The sequence below is a fragment of the Sminthopsis crassicaudata genome, chromosome 2 (genome assembly GCF_048593235.1).
Source record: "Sminthopsis crassicaudata isolate SCR6 chromosome 2, ASM4859323v1, whole genome shotgun sequence".
NCBI classification, from domain to species: Eukaryota; Metazoa; Chordata; class Mammalia; order Dasyuromorphia; family Dasyuridae; genus Sminthopsis; species Sminthopsis crassicaudata.
The window spans coordinates 101,797,076-101,817,033 of record NC_133618.1 but is presented as its reverse complement, the minus strand read 5'-3'; the positions used below and the strand labels follow the sequence as shown (position 1 = coordinate 101,817,033).

General features: G+C 32.0%; 1 protein-coding gene across 8 annotated transcripts in view; it reads left to right on the top strand.

Moving 5' to 3' along the window:
• Window positions 1-19,958, top strand: part of LOC141554703 (ankyrin repeat and SOCS box protein 3-like) — a 437,022-nt gene that overhangs the window by 392,813 nt on the left and 24,251 nt on the right. For all 8 annotated transcript variants that reach the window (XM_074286926.1, XM_074286925.1, XM_074286928.1 and 5 more), the window contains 4 exons: window positions 7,781-7,893; window positions 8,480-8,615; window positions 13,952-14,129; window positions 17,095-17,292. In XM_074286926.1, coding sequence (XP_074143027.1) covers window positions 7,781-7,893; window positions 8,480-8,615; window positions 13,952-14,129; window positions 17,095-17,292 — 625 coding nt within the window. The remainder of the gene's footprint in view (window positions 1-7,780; window positions 7,894-8,479; window positions 8,616-13,951; window positions 14,130-17,094; window positions 17,293-19,958) is intronic.

Below are 19,958 nucleotides of genomic sequence, written 5' to 3'. Positions count from 1 at the left end.
AAATATATTTATACATGGAATGTACATGGAAATGTGACCATACCCTTCCCCTCCCCCCCAAAAAAAAAGCATAAAAGCATTGGTCATAGAATTAATTAGCAAAAATATGGAAAAATTTTCACTAGTCAAAACCTGACCAGTACACTCTTATTGTAATAGAATTTCATTTCTAGTTCCACCAGATGTCAGTATGACACCAGATACTGCAGGAAATTAAAACGGGCTGTACTCATTCAGGTATGCTTGCTATATAATTTTTTCAAAATGCATTTTTAGCAGGGATGAATTGTTGAGGAAAGAAATATTTTTTTTTTTTATTTTATTTATTTATTTTTTTAATTTTTTATTTTATTTTATAATTATAACATTTTTTGACAGTACATATGCATGGGTAATTTTTTACAACATTATCTCTTGCACTTACTTCTATTCAGATTTTTTCCCTTCCTCCCCCAACCCCCTCCCCCTGATGGCAAGCAGTCTTATATATGTTAAATATATTACAGTATAATTTAGATACAATATATGTGTGTAGAACCGAATTTTTTGTTGCACAGGAAGAATTGGATTCAGAAGGTAAAAATAACAGTTTACATTCATTTCCCAGTGTTCCTTTTCTGGATGTAGCTGGTTCTGTCCATCATTAATCAATTGGAATTGGATTAGCTCTTCTCTATGTTGAAGAAATCCACTGAGGAAAGAAATATTTTTCCTTTTAAAGTGTTTTATATTATATAAAAAGGAAATACACAGAAATTATACATACAGTTTAAAAACCACAGATATGTATAATAATAGACCCATGTATAGTTTAATATTATACATAAATGGACTCTGTGATCTCTATATATTTCAGAAATTATAGTCCTACTTTTAATATCTACGAGATGTACATCCTGTGGTTATTTTCATACAGTCTCAATGACCATGGTATTTCTCAATATAATTACTGTCAAAACATGGGCATCAAAAGAAGGAATATATCTAGTGAATAGATTATGATGCTTGACTTATTGTGATTTATGTTTGGTTCTCAAAATAGCTAAAATATTACACTTTGAGTATTTGAATATTTTAGACATTTTCATAAATGAATGCTGTGTTAAAGATTCCCTTTTCTTATTGTATAAAAGAATTAGCAAATTTGTTTTCTCTTAATCATTTGTTTTTTCTTTATGAGTAGGTATTTAATGATTAATCAGTAATGAATTTTATTTAGTATTATTGATTGGAATAAAAATTCATGTCAAGAGTTGATGGAATTTTTCCCTTATGTGAACCCAGTTTTGGGTTCTTAATTTTGTGCAATCTTCACATCATATTTTTCGATGATATGACATTTACAATTTGATAAATATTAAGTCCCTCTTTTGTCCTTGGTAGTGTGCTGAGTGCTGGACATAGAAATAAGCAAAAGACAATCCATGTTCTCAAGAAGCTTAAAATCTAATGGGAGAATATAGTACACAAAAAGAAACTGCAAAGGAGGGGCAGGGCATGTGAGGAATATTGACGATGGTGTCAGAACCAAGGAAGAAATGAAGAGATGGCTGGGATTTTCAATCCTTTATAAAGGGAGATTTAGAAGAGTTCTTTGCTCTCCCTCCAGCCCTCCAACCAGAGGGGCAGAATGCATTGAAGAGGTGTAAGTACCCAAATTGGAGCAATCTCCATGATGGTGGTGAGTTTTCTCTTTGAAACCACAGCACACAGCCTTGATTGAATTTGTTTTGGTTAAAAGTTAAATTTACTCAGTCTTTAAGATGTAGATTTTTTTCTTTTTCACAGATACCTTTGTTATTTTGGATCTAGTTACCTTAATTTACTTCTTTTCTTGTCTCTTCTTTTGGAAAATGTTTCATTCCCAACCCCTTAGTCTCTCTTATTCTCCATCTTCAGTTTGTGGTTGTCATGTGCCTTCCACCTTCCTAACATTCCTTCTACATCCCTTTTGTCTCCTTTAACATAGCAACTACTTTGAGGCAAGCCCTTCTCACCTTAGATCTGAACTATCTCAGTAGCTTTCTGCTTGGTTTTTCTGTTTCAAATCTTGCACCACTCCAGTTAATTTTCTATTCAGCTGTCAAATTGATCTTCAAAGTCTTATCATATCATCCCTCCCTATTAAGTAAACTCCTTTGACTCTCATCTTAACATCTCAATCTTAACCCCAGGGTTAAGATTGCCTCTTTATAACCTTGCCCCTTTTTGTCTTTCCATCTTACTTCCTCTGCTTACTCTTTGATCCAGTGATGCCGGTCTTCTTACAGTTCCTCAAACCAGACTCTCATCTTTCAACATCTGCTTTTCCTCATAGATTGCCCCCAATTTATTCCATATACATGTTCTTTATATGTTCTTTTTTCCTTTTTTGCAAGTTGTTTTCTCCAATCAACTGTGAGCTCCTTAAGAGCAGAAAATATGTTTTGCCTTTCTTTGTATCCCTAGACTTTGTTCTTGACAACCTCATTTCTTACCTAGCCATAATTACTGAATAGGAATTGTTTCAGTCAAACTGAGACTGGGGAACAGACTTCAACTTTAAAAAGACCAAGGTCTCTCACTGTATTCAAGGCTATCTCCATTCATCCTGATCTATATTTTGCCAGTAGACCCAGATGACTCCAGAGGAGAGAGCGAGGATGTTAACCTTGCACAACTCTCCTACACTGAAATCCAATTCTCTTGCAAGTCATGGCATCACCCCCCTGGACGTTCATGGTCAAGAACAAGGGGAAAAACAATTGTTCTTGGCATAGTAGGTTCTTAATAAATGCTAGTTGACTAACTCACATAACCTAGTCGGAAGATTCTACACTGTGATTAAACCATTGCAATTACCTTTGATTTGGTCCCCTGACTCTCTTTTTCCTGTCCAGTTCATTCTTTATATAGCTGCCAAAGTAAATTTCATTTAGGGCAGGTATTACCCTGCTATTCACTCCTCAACCCAATAACTCTAGTACCTCCAGGATTAAATACAGAATGCTCATTTTGACTTTTAAAACCTGTTGCAGCCTAACCTTAGCTTAGCACTTCCTGGATAAACTGATCTTATTGTTCTTAATATATGATGTGCCATCTCCTATCTTCTTTGCCTTGTATTGGCTGTCTCCACATGTGGAACCCACTCCCTCTCTTACGTCAGAAGTGTACCTTCTTCCATGAGATCTTTTTTGATCTATATCAGCTGTTAATTCTCCTTGTCCCCTCTTTATTTTGTACCTATTTCATATCTGTTTTGTCTGTACTTATATTTGTATAGGCTGGTATGTACTTGCCTGGACTGTGAATTTCTCAACTGCATGTACATGCCATTGCCTTTTTTCTTAGCACATTAGCATATTTAACAAATAATAGACACAATAAATGCTAATTGATTGATACTGAAGAATTTGTAATTCTGAAAAAATTACCTTCAAAATACCATAGGATGATATTTTGAAGTGGCTTCCTAACATGAATTATAAATAAAGCCAAAATAAAGAGGAATAAGTATAAATTAACTAGGATGTGCCTATGTGTACTTTATTTGTGATGTAGAAGAAATGTATAGTATTTAAATGGTGCTAATATAGAGATCATGAATTGGAAGGAGAGGTGATTGCTGCATCACTTTTTGGGAGAAGGCAACTTTTAGCCTTTGATTCAAGCAATTATTTATGCTGAAAAGCAGCTGTGTTACCCTGCCTGGGAGGGTCATGCACCTTTATTCCTTCTCTCTGATGAATTAAATAACTAAAAAGCTAGCTGTCATCAGAGACTTTTTCAAGAAAAAAATTCTAGGACTTCTGAAATCGGTATCCATTCATCTCTATTCAGCTACTTGTAAATATACAGTCAGACTATCACAGTAATTTTTGTTTAGAATAATGACCTTGTCATTCAAGACAAAGTCAGTTTATAATCTTTATTATGCATTAGGAGCATAGGATGATTTTTTTTTATTGGAAAATTTTCTAGAAATGTAGTTAATTTTTTTTAAATTTTAAACCATGTATAAAAGTTTATCCCATGAAAAATGTTGCTAGTTAGAACTCCGAATTATTGTATTGTTCTGCTCTCTTTTAATACACAGGAATTGTAATAAATTGATACTATAGATGTTTTACATGAAAACTAATAATGTTTTACTTTTTCCAAATACAAGACTTCCAAATTCTTTTTGGAAGAGCAAAGGTTTGATGGCATTATGAACATCTCAAATTAAGCTTTTTATCATTTTGAAAAAATGTGTAACTTCAGATTTATCATATTTTAGAGGAAAATGAGAGAGAAATTTTTCTTGCCCTGATATTTTGTGAGTCTTTCACGATTTGAATGTTCTTTAAGTTACTAACATTTGTATTTAGTTGATTAGCAAATACCCAGAAACTTTGAGAAAGCAAGTGACTCTGTCAACATGCCTTTTTTTCATAGGATTGTAAGAATCAATCCTAGAAGGTACTTGAGTGATTTATCTATCCTTATTTATTAATTTTGCATTAAGAAACTAAAGCTCAGAGACAGCTAGATGGCGAGTAGATAGAGCACCAGCCCTGAAATCAGGAGAACCTGAGCTTAAATATAACTTCAAACACTTACTACTTTCTATTTGTATGACCCTGAGCAAGTTTTTACAAGGCTTATGGAATCTATTATTTTTTCCTTTCCATAATTTTTTAAATGGAATAATAATATCCTCTTATTTCTGTATTCCATAGTTTCTTCAGCCATTTCCCAATTTGACCTCTGATTGGAGAGCAGAGCTCTTCCCGAACCCTCCAGTTAAGGAAGATGCTCAAGCCTTTCATCCGCTACATTACTTTGGATCTCTCACTCATATCACTATGTCAGTACCTTCTCCTTCTTTCCCTCTTTTTAACTTCCTTTTGTATGTTGTTTTCCTACATTAAGCTCTTTGAAGGAAGGTACTCTTTTTTTCTTTTCTTTTTTTTTTTTTTTGTATCCTTATTTCTTAGGATAGTATCTGAAATATGGAATGCACTTAATAAATATTTATTGACTGATTGGCTGATTCATGTGTTATTCTGTAAGTGATATTAGGTCATACCTTCAATTTATATTTAGTATCTCTAAGTTCCTTGAGGAATGTAATTTTCTATTTTATTCTGCATTATTCTACATCATATATTCTGCTTGTAGTCTCCAGACTAGCTCCCAGCTACTCTAGCCACAAATCCAGTTTTAAAAAATCTGATTTCTACCTGAGGTAGAGTAGAGACAGAGATTTTAGGAGTTAAGTAGGTTGATAAAATAAAACTGCAGAAATTTGAGTCATTGTAGCAAATATAGAAGTCACTAATAACTATGGCAAAGATTGAGATGGAGAGGAAGACTATTGGCCAGTTGCTGAAATAAGTGTCAACAAGTATTTATTAAACACTGCACCAACTACTCTACTGAGTACTGGGACTACAAAAAGGTAAAAGCATTTTCTTCTATTGGGGAGCTTACAAAAGGGTTCATATAACACATAAATATCTACAAAATATATATGTATGTGCATGTTTTTCTATATACATAATGTCTACTTGGGCATATAAATATTTATTTACATATATATTTATATGATTATTTGTGTATATCTAGATAGATGTAGTTATCTTGAAAGCAGTCACAGAGAATAAGGAACTAACAATAAGAGAATGACATCCTGCAGAAAATGGTATTTGAGTTGAATTTTGACAGAAATCAAAGAAGTTCAGAGGCAATGGTAAGGAGACAACATTTCATAGGTGATGGAATCTAAATTTGAGGAACAACAATTAGATTAGTGTTGGATTATAGCAAAAGAAGACTGGAAATGTAGGAAGGGGACAGATTAATGTAGAACTTTCAATGTCAAAAAGAGAATATTTGCTCCTGGTGGTAATAGGAAACTATTGGAGTTTATTGCATATTAGGATAATTAAAAAAATTATTTTGACAGCTGAGAGCAGCATGCCCCAATTGGGCAGCATCCATCATGTAGAAAAGATGTAAAATTCAAAGTTATAATCTTTAAAGGAAGTGAAGCTGTTAAGTGATGATAGCAGTCTTGAAGTGACAATGGAAAGCTAGATTTGGGTAAATTCCTGCTCTTAGTTCTGTGATTCTGGTAGAATGGGAAAATGAATAGCTAGAAAACGAAGAAAGTATTAAAAAGATGTATTGTCTTGTAGGGTGAGTGGTTTCAGTTTTGTCATTATTGTTAATTCAAGTAATTGCATGTTTGGTGATGATCAAAACCATTTTATAAACATTTTGTAACTTAGCTAAGGTTTATCTACTTAAATTCAAATTGGAGAAGTTTTTACTGTATTTTCATTTGTGCTTAAGTTGCTGCTGTATAATGAATGTTTCTTGTAAATGTGATTAATTTTAAAATAGCTTTTGTGGAATTATTTATTTTTATTTTGTATACACTGTACTTTTGATAAAATGATTATATTATCAGAACTTTAGTCTTCATGATATTTCATCACTAGCTTTTTCTTCATTAACTAATGACTTGTGTTAAAATATAATTATTAATATAAAAACCTCTCATCAGTAAGGCATAAATCATTAATTAAACCCAGTAATTGGAAATGAATAGAAAATTAAAGAAAATTAGGTTTCAGGGAAAGGAACAAGTTTATAAAGGCCCTATGTTCTCTTTGATTTTTAAAAGTATTGAGAATTTTAACTGAGAGATGCACACAGGAGAGGAGCTTCACATAAAGAGCTTATTGGTAGGAGAAGGAAAAGGAAGTCAGCTTATTGGCACAGCCCTTTTACCTAACTCTGACCTGGATATGGCAGCTGTTTGAAGAGACCATGAAGGAATCCTTCAGCAAGAAGCTACTCAATGGAAGACTTCAAAACCAAATTTTCCTAGAGAGGAGTTCCTAGCTCTGAATTCTTGAACCAAGTAGGAATTGGAGTTGAGGAGCATCATTATATAGAACATCAATGTAGAGGAACAAAATTGAATTAAGTCTTTATTAATACTAAACCTATACTCAAGCCATTTCTTAATGTTCCCAGGAGGAACTTTGAAGTTTGAGCACAAGGAGAAGAGAATGGTTTTTGGGACATTCTCAAGTTGTATTTGTAACTGTGTAAGCCCTGAATTGGAAGAGAAATGTTTCTTGGTCATGAGTTATAACTATAAAAGTACATTTCATTTAAGCTTTATACTTCCCAAAGTGCTTTCAAACAGGCACAGAAACTACTAGCTATGTGACCCTGGGCAAAGCTGTTTGCCTCAGTTTCCTCTTTTATAAATGACTAGAGAATGAAATGGTGAAAGTAGTATTTTTGCTAAGAATACTCCATGTATTGTCATGACGAGTTAAACACACCTGAAAATTAACTGAACAAAAATTTTCCAAAATAGTAATCTATGATTCTCCTAAATCACTGATATTAACTCTTTCTTCATATTATCTTGTGTTTATGTTTTACATAGTTCAGTTAGAAGAATGTAATCTCCTTGAGGGTAGGAACCATTTTTCATTTTGTGTCTTTCAGTGCCTAGCATAATACCTTGAATATAGTAAGTGTTTATTAGTTATTGTTTAAATGTTGATTTAATTTGAATGTGTATTGAGACTAAAAGTATTTGTCAAATGAATTTGCATTTAGACCACTGAACTATTCAGTGTAATTTAGTCACATGATAATGTATTTGAATTTGGTATGTACAAAAACAACATTGAAGTGAAAAAAAAAACAAGCCAAAAACCCCAAAATCCACCTCAAGTTATTTAAACATATCTTTTTTAATAATGGTGATGTCTTTGTTCTATTTCAGCTGTTGAGAATGGGCATGTAGATGTGGTAAAGCTGTTGCTTAGGCATGGAGCAGATGTTAATGGATCCCATTCTATGTGTGGATGGAATGCCCTACATCAGGCAGCTTTTCAGGTAACCTCTGAAGTTATTATTTCATTTCAATGTGTATATTGTATGTTTTACCCTTTTAAGATGACAATTCTACTCAGTTTTTGTTTTTCATTTGCCTCTGATTTATGATGGGTTAGATTAGTACAAAAAAGGCAGTCTAAATGCTAATGATTATTCTGAATAAACAAACTGATAACATGAGGTTTGGCTTATAAGGATTATTTCAGCACTTAAAGTATTGATGGCATATTTAAGATGTCATTCTATAAAATATTTTAAGTGTAATTCAATTGCAGTCAGTCATTTTTGTTTGTGAAACTTTTTAGTAGTGGATAGAAAATGAATATTCTTAAATCAGCAAGAGATTTTTTCATTTGCTTCATTTTTAAGATATTAAATTGTTTTTATTGATATTTACTTACTGTACTAAGTTAAGGTAAAAGATAAAATTAATCCATTTGATCACTTAGCCCTATAAATCCCATTCATTATGCCAGTACATAATTTTGTAGTCTACATCTAAGTTTTTGTTATATTAAAATGTTTAATTAGAAAACCTATCTTTCCCCACTGTTTTACTCATTTTAATTGTGAATCTATGCTTCAGGAATACACTCAGTTAATAAAATTGCTTCTTAAAAAAGGAGCAAACAAGGAATGCCAGGATGACTTTGGGATCACACCTTTATTTGTTGCAGCTCAATATGGAAAGATGGAAAGTTTGAATGTACTTATTTCATCTGGTAAGATTTAGCTATTCAGCTTCTGCATGGTTAAACTCAAATAATTTAACTTTTACTTCCTAGAACAATATGACTAAATAAATATAAAGTAGACCATAAAGTTTTTTGATTGTACATATGATACATAAAAGTAATAGCTTTAAAAAAAGAATAATGGCTATTTGAATTATGGGCCTATTTATTAAAAAATTATTGCTAACATTCTGCAATACCAACTTTCTAATTTATCAGAGTCTGAGCATCACAGATTCTTTCTAAAGCAAGATTGTTGGTCTGTTGAGTTGTGGGCTATCCTTCCTTGAGGAACATATATGCTCCTAATCGACTGGGTGATTGTTTTTATATTTTGTTAAATTTTTAGAAACAATTTTGTATTTTGTGCTGTGATTTGTCTATTTTGTGTAATTGTGTAATTATCTAAAACTGGTGTGGGACCTTTTTTTCTGCCAAGGGCCTTTTGGATATTTATAATATCATTTGTGGGCTATACAAAATTATCAACTTATAGAACTCAAGCAGTGAGAGGTTGTACCTTTCAGCTTATCATTGCCTGCAGTTGATTTAGCAAATGACTTTGCAGGCTTTATATGACCATTGGCTGGATGTTCCCCACACTGATCTAAAATAATCTTGTTATTCTTTTCTCTAGAACTGTCATCAGTTGAAACCAATAGATCTTATCTGTTCTCATTCTGTTTTGCTTTTTCTTGTATATTTTCTTAATTCAAAAACCATAAAAAAACCATGACTTTAATGTGAATGATGTTTTCCCACTATGGGATTTTTTCCTTTACTCACTGCCTGAAATCTTCTCATTGAAATAAACAAGCAAATAACAACATAATTTTCCCTTAGATCTTATTCCTGACTCTTCTAGAATTCAGGCAGTCTTACAGGCAGTTTTTATTTCCCATGTGATAGTGTCAAGCCCCATTTATCCTACCTAATTTTATTACCCTTATTATCACTATTTTATTTTCTTGTTCCTTGTCCACAAGGTTGTTGTCTTCTCTCTCATAATGAAATTTATGATTTGTTGCTCAGACTTCCATTTACCTTCATTTTTTTCTTGCTGGCATGATGTTTGTATCTTGGTGTTTAGCATCTCATAGGCAAGTATAAGAAAATTACTTTCTTACTTTATTAGAGAAGAAAGGGCTATACAACAGGATAGTACATTTATGCAATATATGTAGTATTAGATAAGAAATTAATTGATTATTTCTGCTCAGGAAAGCTGAAAATATTCCAGAAACAACCCTGATTAAAAGAAACAGCAACTCTTAAGTACTAATACTTTGTCACTGAGAGATTTTGGTTTAGGTTCAAAATATTTACTTATTGTGTGATTGAGCAAGTCACTTAAGCTTTGACAGTTTTCTAGGGCTCATCTACTAAGGCACTCAAAGACAGTTTGGAGAATTGGTTTTTCATGGTAGTATTAATTGTATTTTAGTAAAATCTGGAAGAGGTGAGGGTAGTATCAACAAAAAGAGAAGTTTGGGTTAGATGATTTTAAGCCACGGAGCACTCAATCCTATGGTTGTATTAATGACATGATTAGGCCTGTAGCAGAGGAAGAAGGAAAAGAATAAATTGGTTATGAGCATTAAAAAGTGGGGGAAATAGAGAGGTAGGGGGAGAAAGAGTAAGTAAATGTTGGGAGGAGGAAGGAACTGTAATGGGGAAGTATTAATGAGAATGAAGAGAGAGAATAAAACATTATCTTAGTAAGGATAATAAAGATATGGTAGGCAAGTGGGGAGGAAGGGGATGATATGAGATTTCCCAGTATATTGCATTAATAAGATAACTTTTGTAATAAAAAGATGGACATTTATATAGGAAGCAGCTTGTGATAATTAAAAAATACTACAAAGTTTCCCAGATGCCATTTAGCCTTTTTTCTTTCCATTGAATTTTTGAACGGTTATAATCCATTGTCCTCTTTCAGTGTATATTCCACAAATAAAAAGGTATTAACTTGTGGGCTGTTTCTAATTACATATCATAGTGTGGACAATAAGCATTTTTCATTCATTTAGTTTTTCCTGGTTTGGGATAATATCAATCTCCTCAGGGTGATCCCGTGATATTTAAGGATATGATGAAATCAGCACAGTTTCTTCTGCTCATTAGAATTCTAGAAGACCTTATTATCCCCCAGTAAATTCTTCTTTCTCTTAGACCTTCCACAGTACATCCTCTTTGAAAAATCCAATATAGGTTAAACACCTGCAGTTCTTTTAAACAAATTTCCACATTTATCATGCTGCACAAGAAAAATCAAATCAAAATGGAAAAAAAACCCCCAAAAAACTGGAAGCAAACAGCAGCAACAACAAAGGTGAAAATACTATGTTGTGATCCACACTCAGTCCCCACAGTCCTCCCTGGAAGCAGATAACTCTATCACAAGACTATTGGAATTGTGCTGAATCACATCATTGTTGAAAAGAGTCAAGTCCATTGCAGTTGATCATCACATAATCTCATTGCTACTATGTAAAATGTTCTCTTGGTTCTACTCATTTCACATAGCATCAGTTCATATAAGTCTCTCCAGGCCTTTCTGAAATCATCCTACTGATCATTTCTTATATAACATATTTTATAACATTCATATTTAGCCATCCCCCAACTGATGGCCATTCCCCTTAGTTTTCTGTTTCTTGCCACTACAAAAAGTGCTGCTACAAACATTTTTGCACATGTGGGTCCTTTTTCTTTCTTTTTAATGACCTCTTTGAATTGCAGACTCAGTATAGACACTGCTGGATCAAAGGGCATGCAGTTAATTCCAATTTGCCCTCGAGAATGGCTGGATAAATTCACAGCTCCACCAACAATGTATCAGTATTCCAGTTTTCCCTCCAACATTATCATTATCCTTTCCTGTCATTTTAGCCAATCTGAGAGATGTGAAGTGGTACCTCAGATCAATAAATATTTATTAAGTACCTATTATTTTCCAGGCACTGGATATAGAGAGACAAAATTAAATCTTTTCATTCAAAGAGATAATCCAGACAGAAACATCCCCTTTCACTCAAATGTAGTCTAACCACAGTGATCTTCCTGTTGTTCCTTACCCATGATCTTGAATCTTCATCTCTGATTTTGCAGTGTTTTTTTTCTCTTGCTTGGAGTGTATTTCTTCCTGATACCCCCAAAGTGCAAAGTTCAAGAAGTGTCCTTCTTCCCAAAATTTAGAATGTGTTATTTGTACTTATTAAATAGAATAGAATAAAAACTCGTTGAAATCAAGCATTGTCTTAAATTCTTCACATTTTCAGTAGGAAAAACAGTGCTTCCCACATAATCGTTTGGCATTGATGACAATAATAGTTGAAGAAATATTGATATATTGTGCTATTTTATGTTTATTTGTTGTACTCTTGCTACTATCATCTATAAATTCACCGGAATGATACAGCTCAATTGGAATTTATACCAAACTTTCTTTGGATTATTTTTCATAATCTTCTGTCCTCCTCTTCCACAGTTTTATAAAGTTTTAAAATTTTAAATCATTGTTGGCCCCTGGTTTTATTCAGTCTTCTTGGCAAGGAAATCAAATGTTTGCCAGCTAAGGGATTTTTGGTCTCTTCTTTGTGATGATTGTTTTACTTATTAGGAAATCTAATGTTACTAGAAAATGCTACTAATCATGGTCAGTTTCTTTGCTTTTTACCACTTTCCCACCTTTTAAAATTGAATTTGAATAGGTCAGACTGAAAGTGTCATACTTTTCATTGTCATCCTTCAATTTTTTTATATAATTGAAATTATACAATATGAATGCCTTTTGTGAAATACAATGAAAAAACACTTTTAAGAATTTATTATGTGCCAGGATTTTTTCTAAACAGTGGATATGCAGGTAGAAATTTCTCCAATCAGAGCCTTAGTTCCAAATTGAACCTTATTTTGACCTTTTATTCTCTCTGGCTTCTGCCCCTCCTTGAAACTTTCCTTTTGATAAAGAAAAATAGCTAAGCCAAAAAACATCCTATCCAGTGGTTATGTGCTGATAATCTCACAGCTCTTTGTCATGAACTAGTAGTATGTCTGACCTGTTGCATTTATTCTTTTTCATTTCTTAAATTCTCAAATGTTTTATATTTTTTGATATATTGTCATCTACCCCTTTGTTCATCTTCATTATATGTTGATTTCTTTTGAAGGAGGTTATTTTTCTGTAGTCTTTTTTTCTGTAGTCAATTGGTAAAGCTTCAATGAATGATCTTTATAGTTCCACTTATAATATGAAAGGTAGTGTATAAAGAAAAGGTTGGTTTTAGGAATAGGAAAACTTAGGTTCAAGTGTCTATGTATGGTGTCTATGTATGTGTGTGTGTGTGTGTGTGTGTGTGTGTGTGTGTGTGTGTGTGTGTGTATTTGCATATGTGTCTATATATGTATATGTTTATACATACACATGCCCTACGTAGTTCTCTAAGACATAAAGAGTTGCCAGTTTTTGTTAGAGAAGGGAATTTGCATCCAAGGAGTTACCCATACTGACAAAATCACAGCTATGAAACAACAATAATAATAAAATTTTGCTGTGTCCTGACATTATTTACCACTTTTTAAAAGTATAGAATTCTTAATATTGGTAAAGAAATCAGAATCATTTCAGATTTTCAATTTTTTTTTTTTTTTTTTTTTTTTTTTTTTTTGTGTGTGTGTGTGTGTGTTTTGGTATCCAGGAGATTGTTTTTTTCAAGTTTACCCTTTTATATTCAGAAGCCACTTTGTATAGATCTTTCATTTTTCTTTACTTACTTATATCATTGTGTGGGGAAAAGAAAAAAGTGAATAAAGAATATGGTGAACTTGAATTTGAGCCATTCTATAGATATAATCCACTTTTAATTCCAATTGATATGTTCTCAAATTTTATTTTCATGATTTTTAACTATAATAATTCATTGCATTTTCAGTGATATGCCTAAAAATTCTTTTAACCATTTGAATCTGTCAGTAGCATTGTTATTAATATTAGAAGATAAACTCTTTCCCTCAAAATTGGTTATCATTTTCTCAGCTTATACTTTTTTGATGAAATAATTAAATTAGGATGAATTCTGAATGAAGTTTCTGTTTTAGTGTACATTTGAAATTTTCAGTAAAAGCATGAGCAATTTAAATATCAACAAGTTAGAAAAATAAATATGATTATACAATAATAACCATGGACAAAACCAGCTGTGCCACATGTTGAAACTTATGCTTACCACATGAGTATTAATTTAATTTATGTTGTAATTTTTTGTTGTTTGTATAATGATTGCTTATAAAGTGTATTTTTTTTTTTTTTTAAATATCAGGTGCTAATGTCAATTGTCAAGCCATGGACAAAGCTACCCCATTGTTCATTGCTGCACAAGAGGGCCATAAAAACTGTGTGGAGCTTTTACTTTCTAAAGGGGCAGATCCCAATCTTTATTGTAATGAGGAGAAATGGCAGTTACCTATTCATGCAGCTGCACAAATGGGCCATGTAAGGTAGGTGCTTAAAAAAAAAAAAACTGGTGAAAGTCTCATCATTAGACAATAGAGTGAAAATTTTTTGCAGTAGTAAAAAGGAGACAAAAAGCATATTGTTTGACTAATATCATGATTTGTTTCCTTTTAACATGATATAACTCATCTTGGGTGACCAGCTTATTAGCAATAATTGTTTAGCGTTACAGTTAGAAAAGATTTTGGTAGAATGTTGTACCATCTGATCATAGTCAAAAGTAGGAAACCTTCTAAGAGTATGCCAATATGGATATTACCATGTTCATGTTAGTGAGTATTGGAGGAGGGTAGTGTTTAGCTTTAAATGAAAGACTTTGATTTTCTGCAAAATCACATATATTCCAACACTGAATAATTTTGAATTACACATCTAAAATACCCTTTGATTTATCATTGCAAGAATGAAAGTCTTTGGTAAATAATGTTAGTAATAATTTAAATCCAGTTATACAAAAGCTTTAACTTCACAGTCAGTTTGCAGATTCATCTCTTGGGAATTTCCACATATTCCTTTTCCTTGCTTAAAATTTGGTTTTATTGGTACTATTTGTATAATAACTATTACAAGCAGGAAGACATGTTTAACTGAGAAAAAGAGATTAATAAGGTTTTCTTAAAAAAATTAGAAAACCAAGCATGATATTTAAAGATAATACTCAACACACATTTTAAAAAAAAATAATTTTAATTTTTGATTCCAGTTTCTTTACTTCTATCCCTTACCCTTTGAGGAGGCAAGAAAAACAGCACCCATTACAAGTAGATGTAGTCATGCAAAACAGATTTCTATGTTAGCTTTGTCCAAAAGAAGAAGAAAAGAAAATATACTTTGGTCTGTATTCTGAATCCCATCTATCTTTCTATCATGTTTCTTCATGATTTTTTTGCAATTGTGATTGGTCATTTATGTTGATCAGAATTATGATATATTTCAAAATTGGTTATCATTACAGAATTAGTGTCATTGTGTAAATAGTTCTCCAGGTTTTGTTCACTTCACGTGAGTTCATACAAGATTTCCCAGGTTTTTTCTGTGACCATTCCCTTCATCATTTCTTACAACACAATAGAATTCCATTATATTCATATGTTCATTTATTCCCTAATTTATAAATATCTATAAATTAGATCCTATCTAATTTATAGCTTTGAATTTTTTCCCGTCACAAAGAGTTGCTACAATTATTTTATATTTATATGGGTCATTTTCTTTTCCTCTTTGGGATGTAGACCCACTAATATATATAGTATAGATCACTTTTTAGGATTTAAACCTAGCAGCAGTATTTCTGGGACAAAGAATTTTAATAACTTTTTAATAACTCTTTGGGTATATTCTAAATTGATTTCTAGATTTATTAATTGGACCAGTTCATAATGCTAAGAAGAATTCATTAAAATCCTGTTTTTTTCCTAGCTGCCCAGCCTCTTTTATCTTTTATCAACTTAGCCAGTGTCATATTTCAAAGGTAGTATGTCAGAATTGTTTTAATTTGCATTTCTCTAATTATTAGTGATTCAGAACCTTTTTTTCTTATGACTATTGGTAGCTTGAATTTCTTCTTCTGAAAACTGCTTGTATATATCTTCTGATCATTTATCAAGTGGGGAATGGCTCTTATATAAATTTAACTGAGTTCCCTCTACATTTGCTCATTACTCTTAATTTTTACTTATTAGCTTATTTTAACAGGTCTTAAATTAGAAAAAAAAAACCTTTGTATATAATTTGAATTTTAGAGTGGTAGTTATACTCTCTTGGCTTTTGTCCTCAACTCTAATGATTCATTTTGGCCTTAGGAAGTAATTTTTCTCTGAAATTTTATTTTATATGTCTTTCCCATTCAGTTTGAATTAGTTTTCCCATTCAGTTTGAGGTTCTGCTAAGTATCTCCGTCCATTTTTCTTTTATATGGAAGAACAAAGAAAAAAACATATTCATCTTTTGCTATCTTTACCTTTATTGAATCTCTGTTGGTTTTTGTTTTTTGTTTTTGCTTCCTTCTGTTTAGTGAAATTTTTAAAGTTTCATAAACTGTAGGGTGTTTTTGAAAATGCATTGAACAAGGAAACTAAAAACTGCATTTTAATACCAGCTTTATCTCCTTGGTCCCATCCTTAAACTTTTCTTAGACCATTTTTTCCAGTCCTGAGCCCTTACTTATCAGTCAGCTTTTACTCATTCTCATTAATAATGACCTCAGGCATTACTTGCTAAACTGTCCCAGAACTTAAAGTGAAGATATCCCCTTGTATAGGATGGAACATTTTGAATAATAAAAGTGGACCGAAATTTTGAACTGAGAATAAATTGATTTCCTTTCATCAATAATTATTTTTCTCTACTGAAAATAAAAACTGTCTCTTACTAATTGCCAATAATCTAAAAACATTTATTCAAAAATACTTTATTTGATATTTGTAAGGAGTAAAAAGGAATTTTAAATTTAATTACATGTTATTGCTTAGTTATTGTAGTGATATTTTGAATTATTTCCTAGAACTTTAGATGAAAGATTTGAAATATTTAATATAACTTGACTGAAATTTAACTCAAACTTTGTTTTTATTTTTTGGGAGGAGATACTAATGAAAAAGACAATATATTCTGCCTTTAAAAGTAAACTGTAATTAATTAGATTTAACTTGATACATATTTAAACCTTTGTGTAAAATATTTTTTTAAGTAAATGGATATATTTCTTCTTCAAGTAGAATCTTAGTCATTGGAGCAGGAAAGGAATCTAAGAAATTATTTGGTAATTTTACAGTTAAGGAAATTGAGATAACCAGAGTTTTAAGTGATTTATCCAATATTACATGATTACTAAATAACAGATTTAGTATGTACAGCAAAGGATAAAGGATGATGCTACTGTTAATGTGTTAGAAGAATACCCATTTACCTCATTTGCATTAAAATGTTCTTGAATTCATATATTTGCAGAATCTTGGACTTGCTAATACCAATTACTGATAGAATTTGTGACACTGGTCCGGACAAAGTGAGTCCTGTATACTCAGCAGTATTTGAAGGTCGTGAAGATTGCCTAGAAATGTTACTTAAAAATGGCTATAGCCCAGATGCTCAACCAGGTCTAGTCTTTGAATGCAGTTCTCCCATGTGCATGGTCTTCCAAAGGGAGTATGTATATTTAATAATTTTTTCCTTATTTTTCTATACTGATTTGTGTTCCAAAGTTATTTTCTTGCTTTCATGATAAAGTTTAATTTTATTGTTAATAGCTAAATTGTAAAGTGATTTTTCATAAAGCATTTCTCTCTTTAAGGGTATAAATGTGATAATAGTAAGGTAACATTTTCAATTTCTACTTTAGATTTGGTTATATTTTTAATATATCTTCAGTATTAAACTTTAAAAAAGACTTTTATTATATTAAAGTAGCTTTGGGTGCTTTTTGTTTAATTTCCTTGTTCTTTAAAACACTACAAAAACTTAAATAGGATTTTTACCAAGTATATTCAGAAGCAGTGTTAGGGATCTTTTCTCATGTAAGAGTTATTTTTACAATGTAAGTTCATAAATTTGAAAGAAAGCTTTATAATAAGAATTTTTTTCAACAGTAAAAAAGGATTTTATTAAAACTTCAATAACATGTTCTTATTGTAGCCATTGCAGTCAAGTTGTTTTTAAAGTATTTTTTTTTTTTTACAAAATTTGTTTTGACAATCTCCCTTAAGCTGAAGCATACAAATAAATGAAAAATTTGACTAAATAATAAATGTTGTTAAAGATTTAAATATTAACATTATTTAAACTAAAGTTTTGATTGGCCTTTGGCAAGTATTTATCCTTGAAACCAGCTAATGTTAAATGATAGCATTAAAACAAAGGACTAATGAGAACATAAAAAATGTTATTTTTGTTCTGACCTGTTTCTTCTCTAGTCTTTGAAAGTGGCTCTAAAGGATGGCTCATTACTGAAATCTTTGGGGGGTAGATGGGGTGGAGGAAGACTGACAACATCGTAAGAAGATAACTAAAACAGCAGTTCCCAAACTTTTTAGACTTAAAAACCCTTTATATTTTTATGGCCCCAAATAGCTCTTGTTTATGTGGGTTCTACCTATCAATATTTGCTGTATTAGAAATTAGAAATAATTTTTTTACCCATTTAAAAGTAACAGTAATAATAAACCTATTACGTTAGCTAGTCAACTATCATTTATTAAGTGCCTGCTTTGGGGTAGGCACTGTGCTAAGTGCCAGGAATACAAGAAAAACTAAATTTCTTTCCCATCTTGCCCCTCCCTCCCCTATCCCCTTCCCAATTAAAAAAAAAAAAAAAACAACAACAAAACCCAAGCAATAACCTCAAAGCAGGCTTTGCTTTCAAGGAGCTCACAGTCTAATAAGGGAAGGCAACATACAAATTATTATGTAAAAACAAATTGTATACAAGGCAATTTGAGGGTTATTTCAGAGGGAGGGCACTAAGTTTAAAGAGGACTGAGAAAAGCTTCTTTCAGAAGATGAGATTTTAGCTGAGATTTGCAGGAAACCTGGGAAGCCAGTTGATGAGGAAGGAGAAAGTTCCAGATATATAGAGCAGGTACAGAGTGAAAAATGCCTTAAAAGTTGCAAGATTGGGTGTCGTGTGAGGGACTTCAAGGAGGCCAGTGTCACTCAGTCACAGTATGTCAGTAGTTGTAATGTACAATAAGAAGACTAGAAAAACAGGAAGAGACCCAGTTTATAAAGGGTTTTAAAGACCAAAAAGAGGATTTATATTTGATTTTAGAGGTAACAGGGAGCCACTGAAGTATATTGAATGGTGAGAATAATATAGTTAGATTAGCTTTTAAGAAGAGATTAACAAGGAACAGCTAGGTGGTGCAGTGAATAGAGCACTAGTCTTGAAGTCAGGAGGACCTGAGTTTAAATCTGCTCTTAGACATTTAATACTTCCTAGCTATGTGACCCTGGGCAAGTCACTTAACCCCAATTGCCTAACCCCCCTCCCCAAAAAAAATTAACCAAAATAGCTCCCCCCCCCCAGGCTGGGGTTAAGTGACTTGCCCAGGGTCACACAGCTAGGAAGTGTTAAGTGTCTGAGATCACATTTGAACTCGGGTCCTCCTGAATGAATTCAGGGCTGGTGCTCTATCCACTGAGCCACCTAGCTGCCTCTGAAACAGCTTTTTAAATGAAGAATAACTTATATCCAAAACATAACAAAATTGGTGAGGAAAATAAAAATTTTATACATTTTTACCTATTTCTTTAATGTCTAATCTAAAGGAAGATAATTATATCTGCTTCTACATCCAATATGTTTTGAGTTTTTTGAATGAAGTATATAAACAAAATCATGATCTCTCATAGACATGTAGTTGGAAAAGGGAAGATTATTTTAATCTCCTTTTCATGTAATTGTGCATATTCTTTTTGATACAGTACCCAAAACTGAACAAACACTACTTTCCTATAGGTTAGTTGGAATGTGGACTCTGAAAACAATTCATTGAGCTTTTTGTGCTGTTACTTTAAAATAGACCAATGGGTCTATTTTGCCCTTTGAATGGATCTTTTTACTTCTCTGGATTTTGTAAACATTGTGCATTGTTATTTGGAAAATAGTAGTTCACTGAGTTATGTAGATATTCCAAATATTGGAATTTTCATTTTATAATTTCAATAAATTAAATTCATTAATATCATCACTGATCTTAAAAGAAAAGTTTTTAATCATTGGCTCATAGTGGCAAACACAAGTTTTCCCAAACTTGTTCAGGATTGTGCCATTCTTTTATTATTCATCTTCTTTCATCCTTCTGTTTTCTAAATTT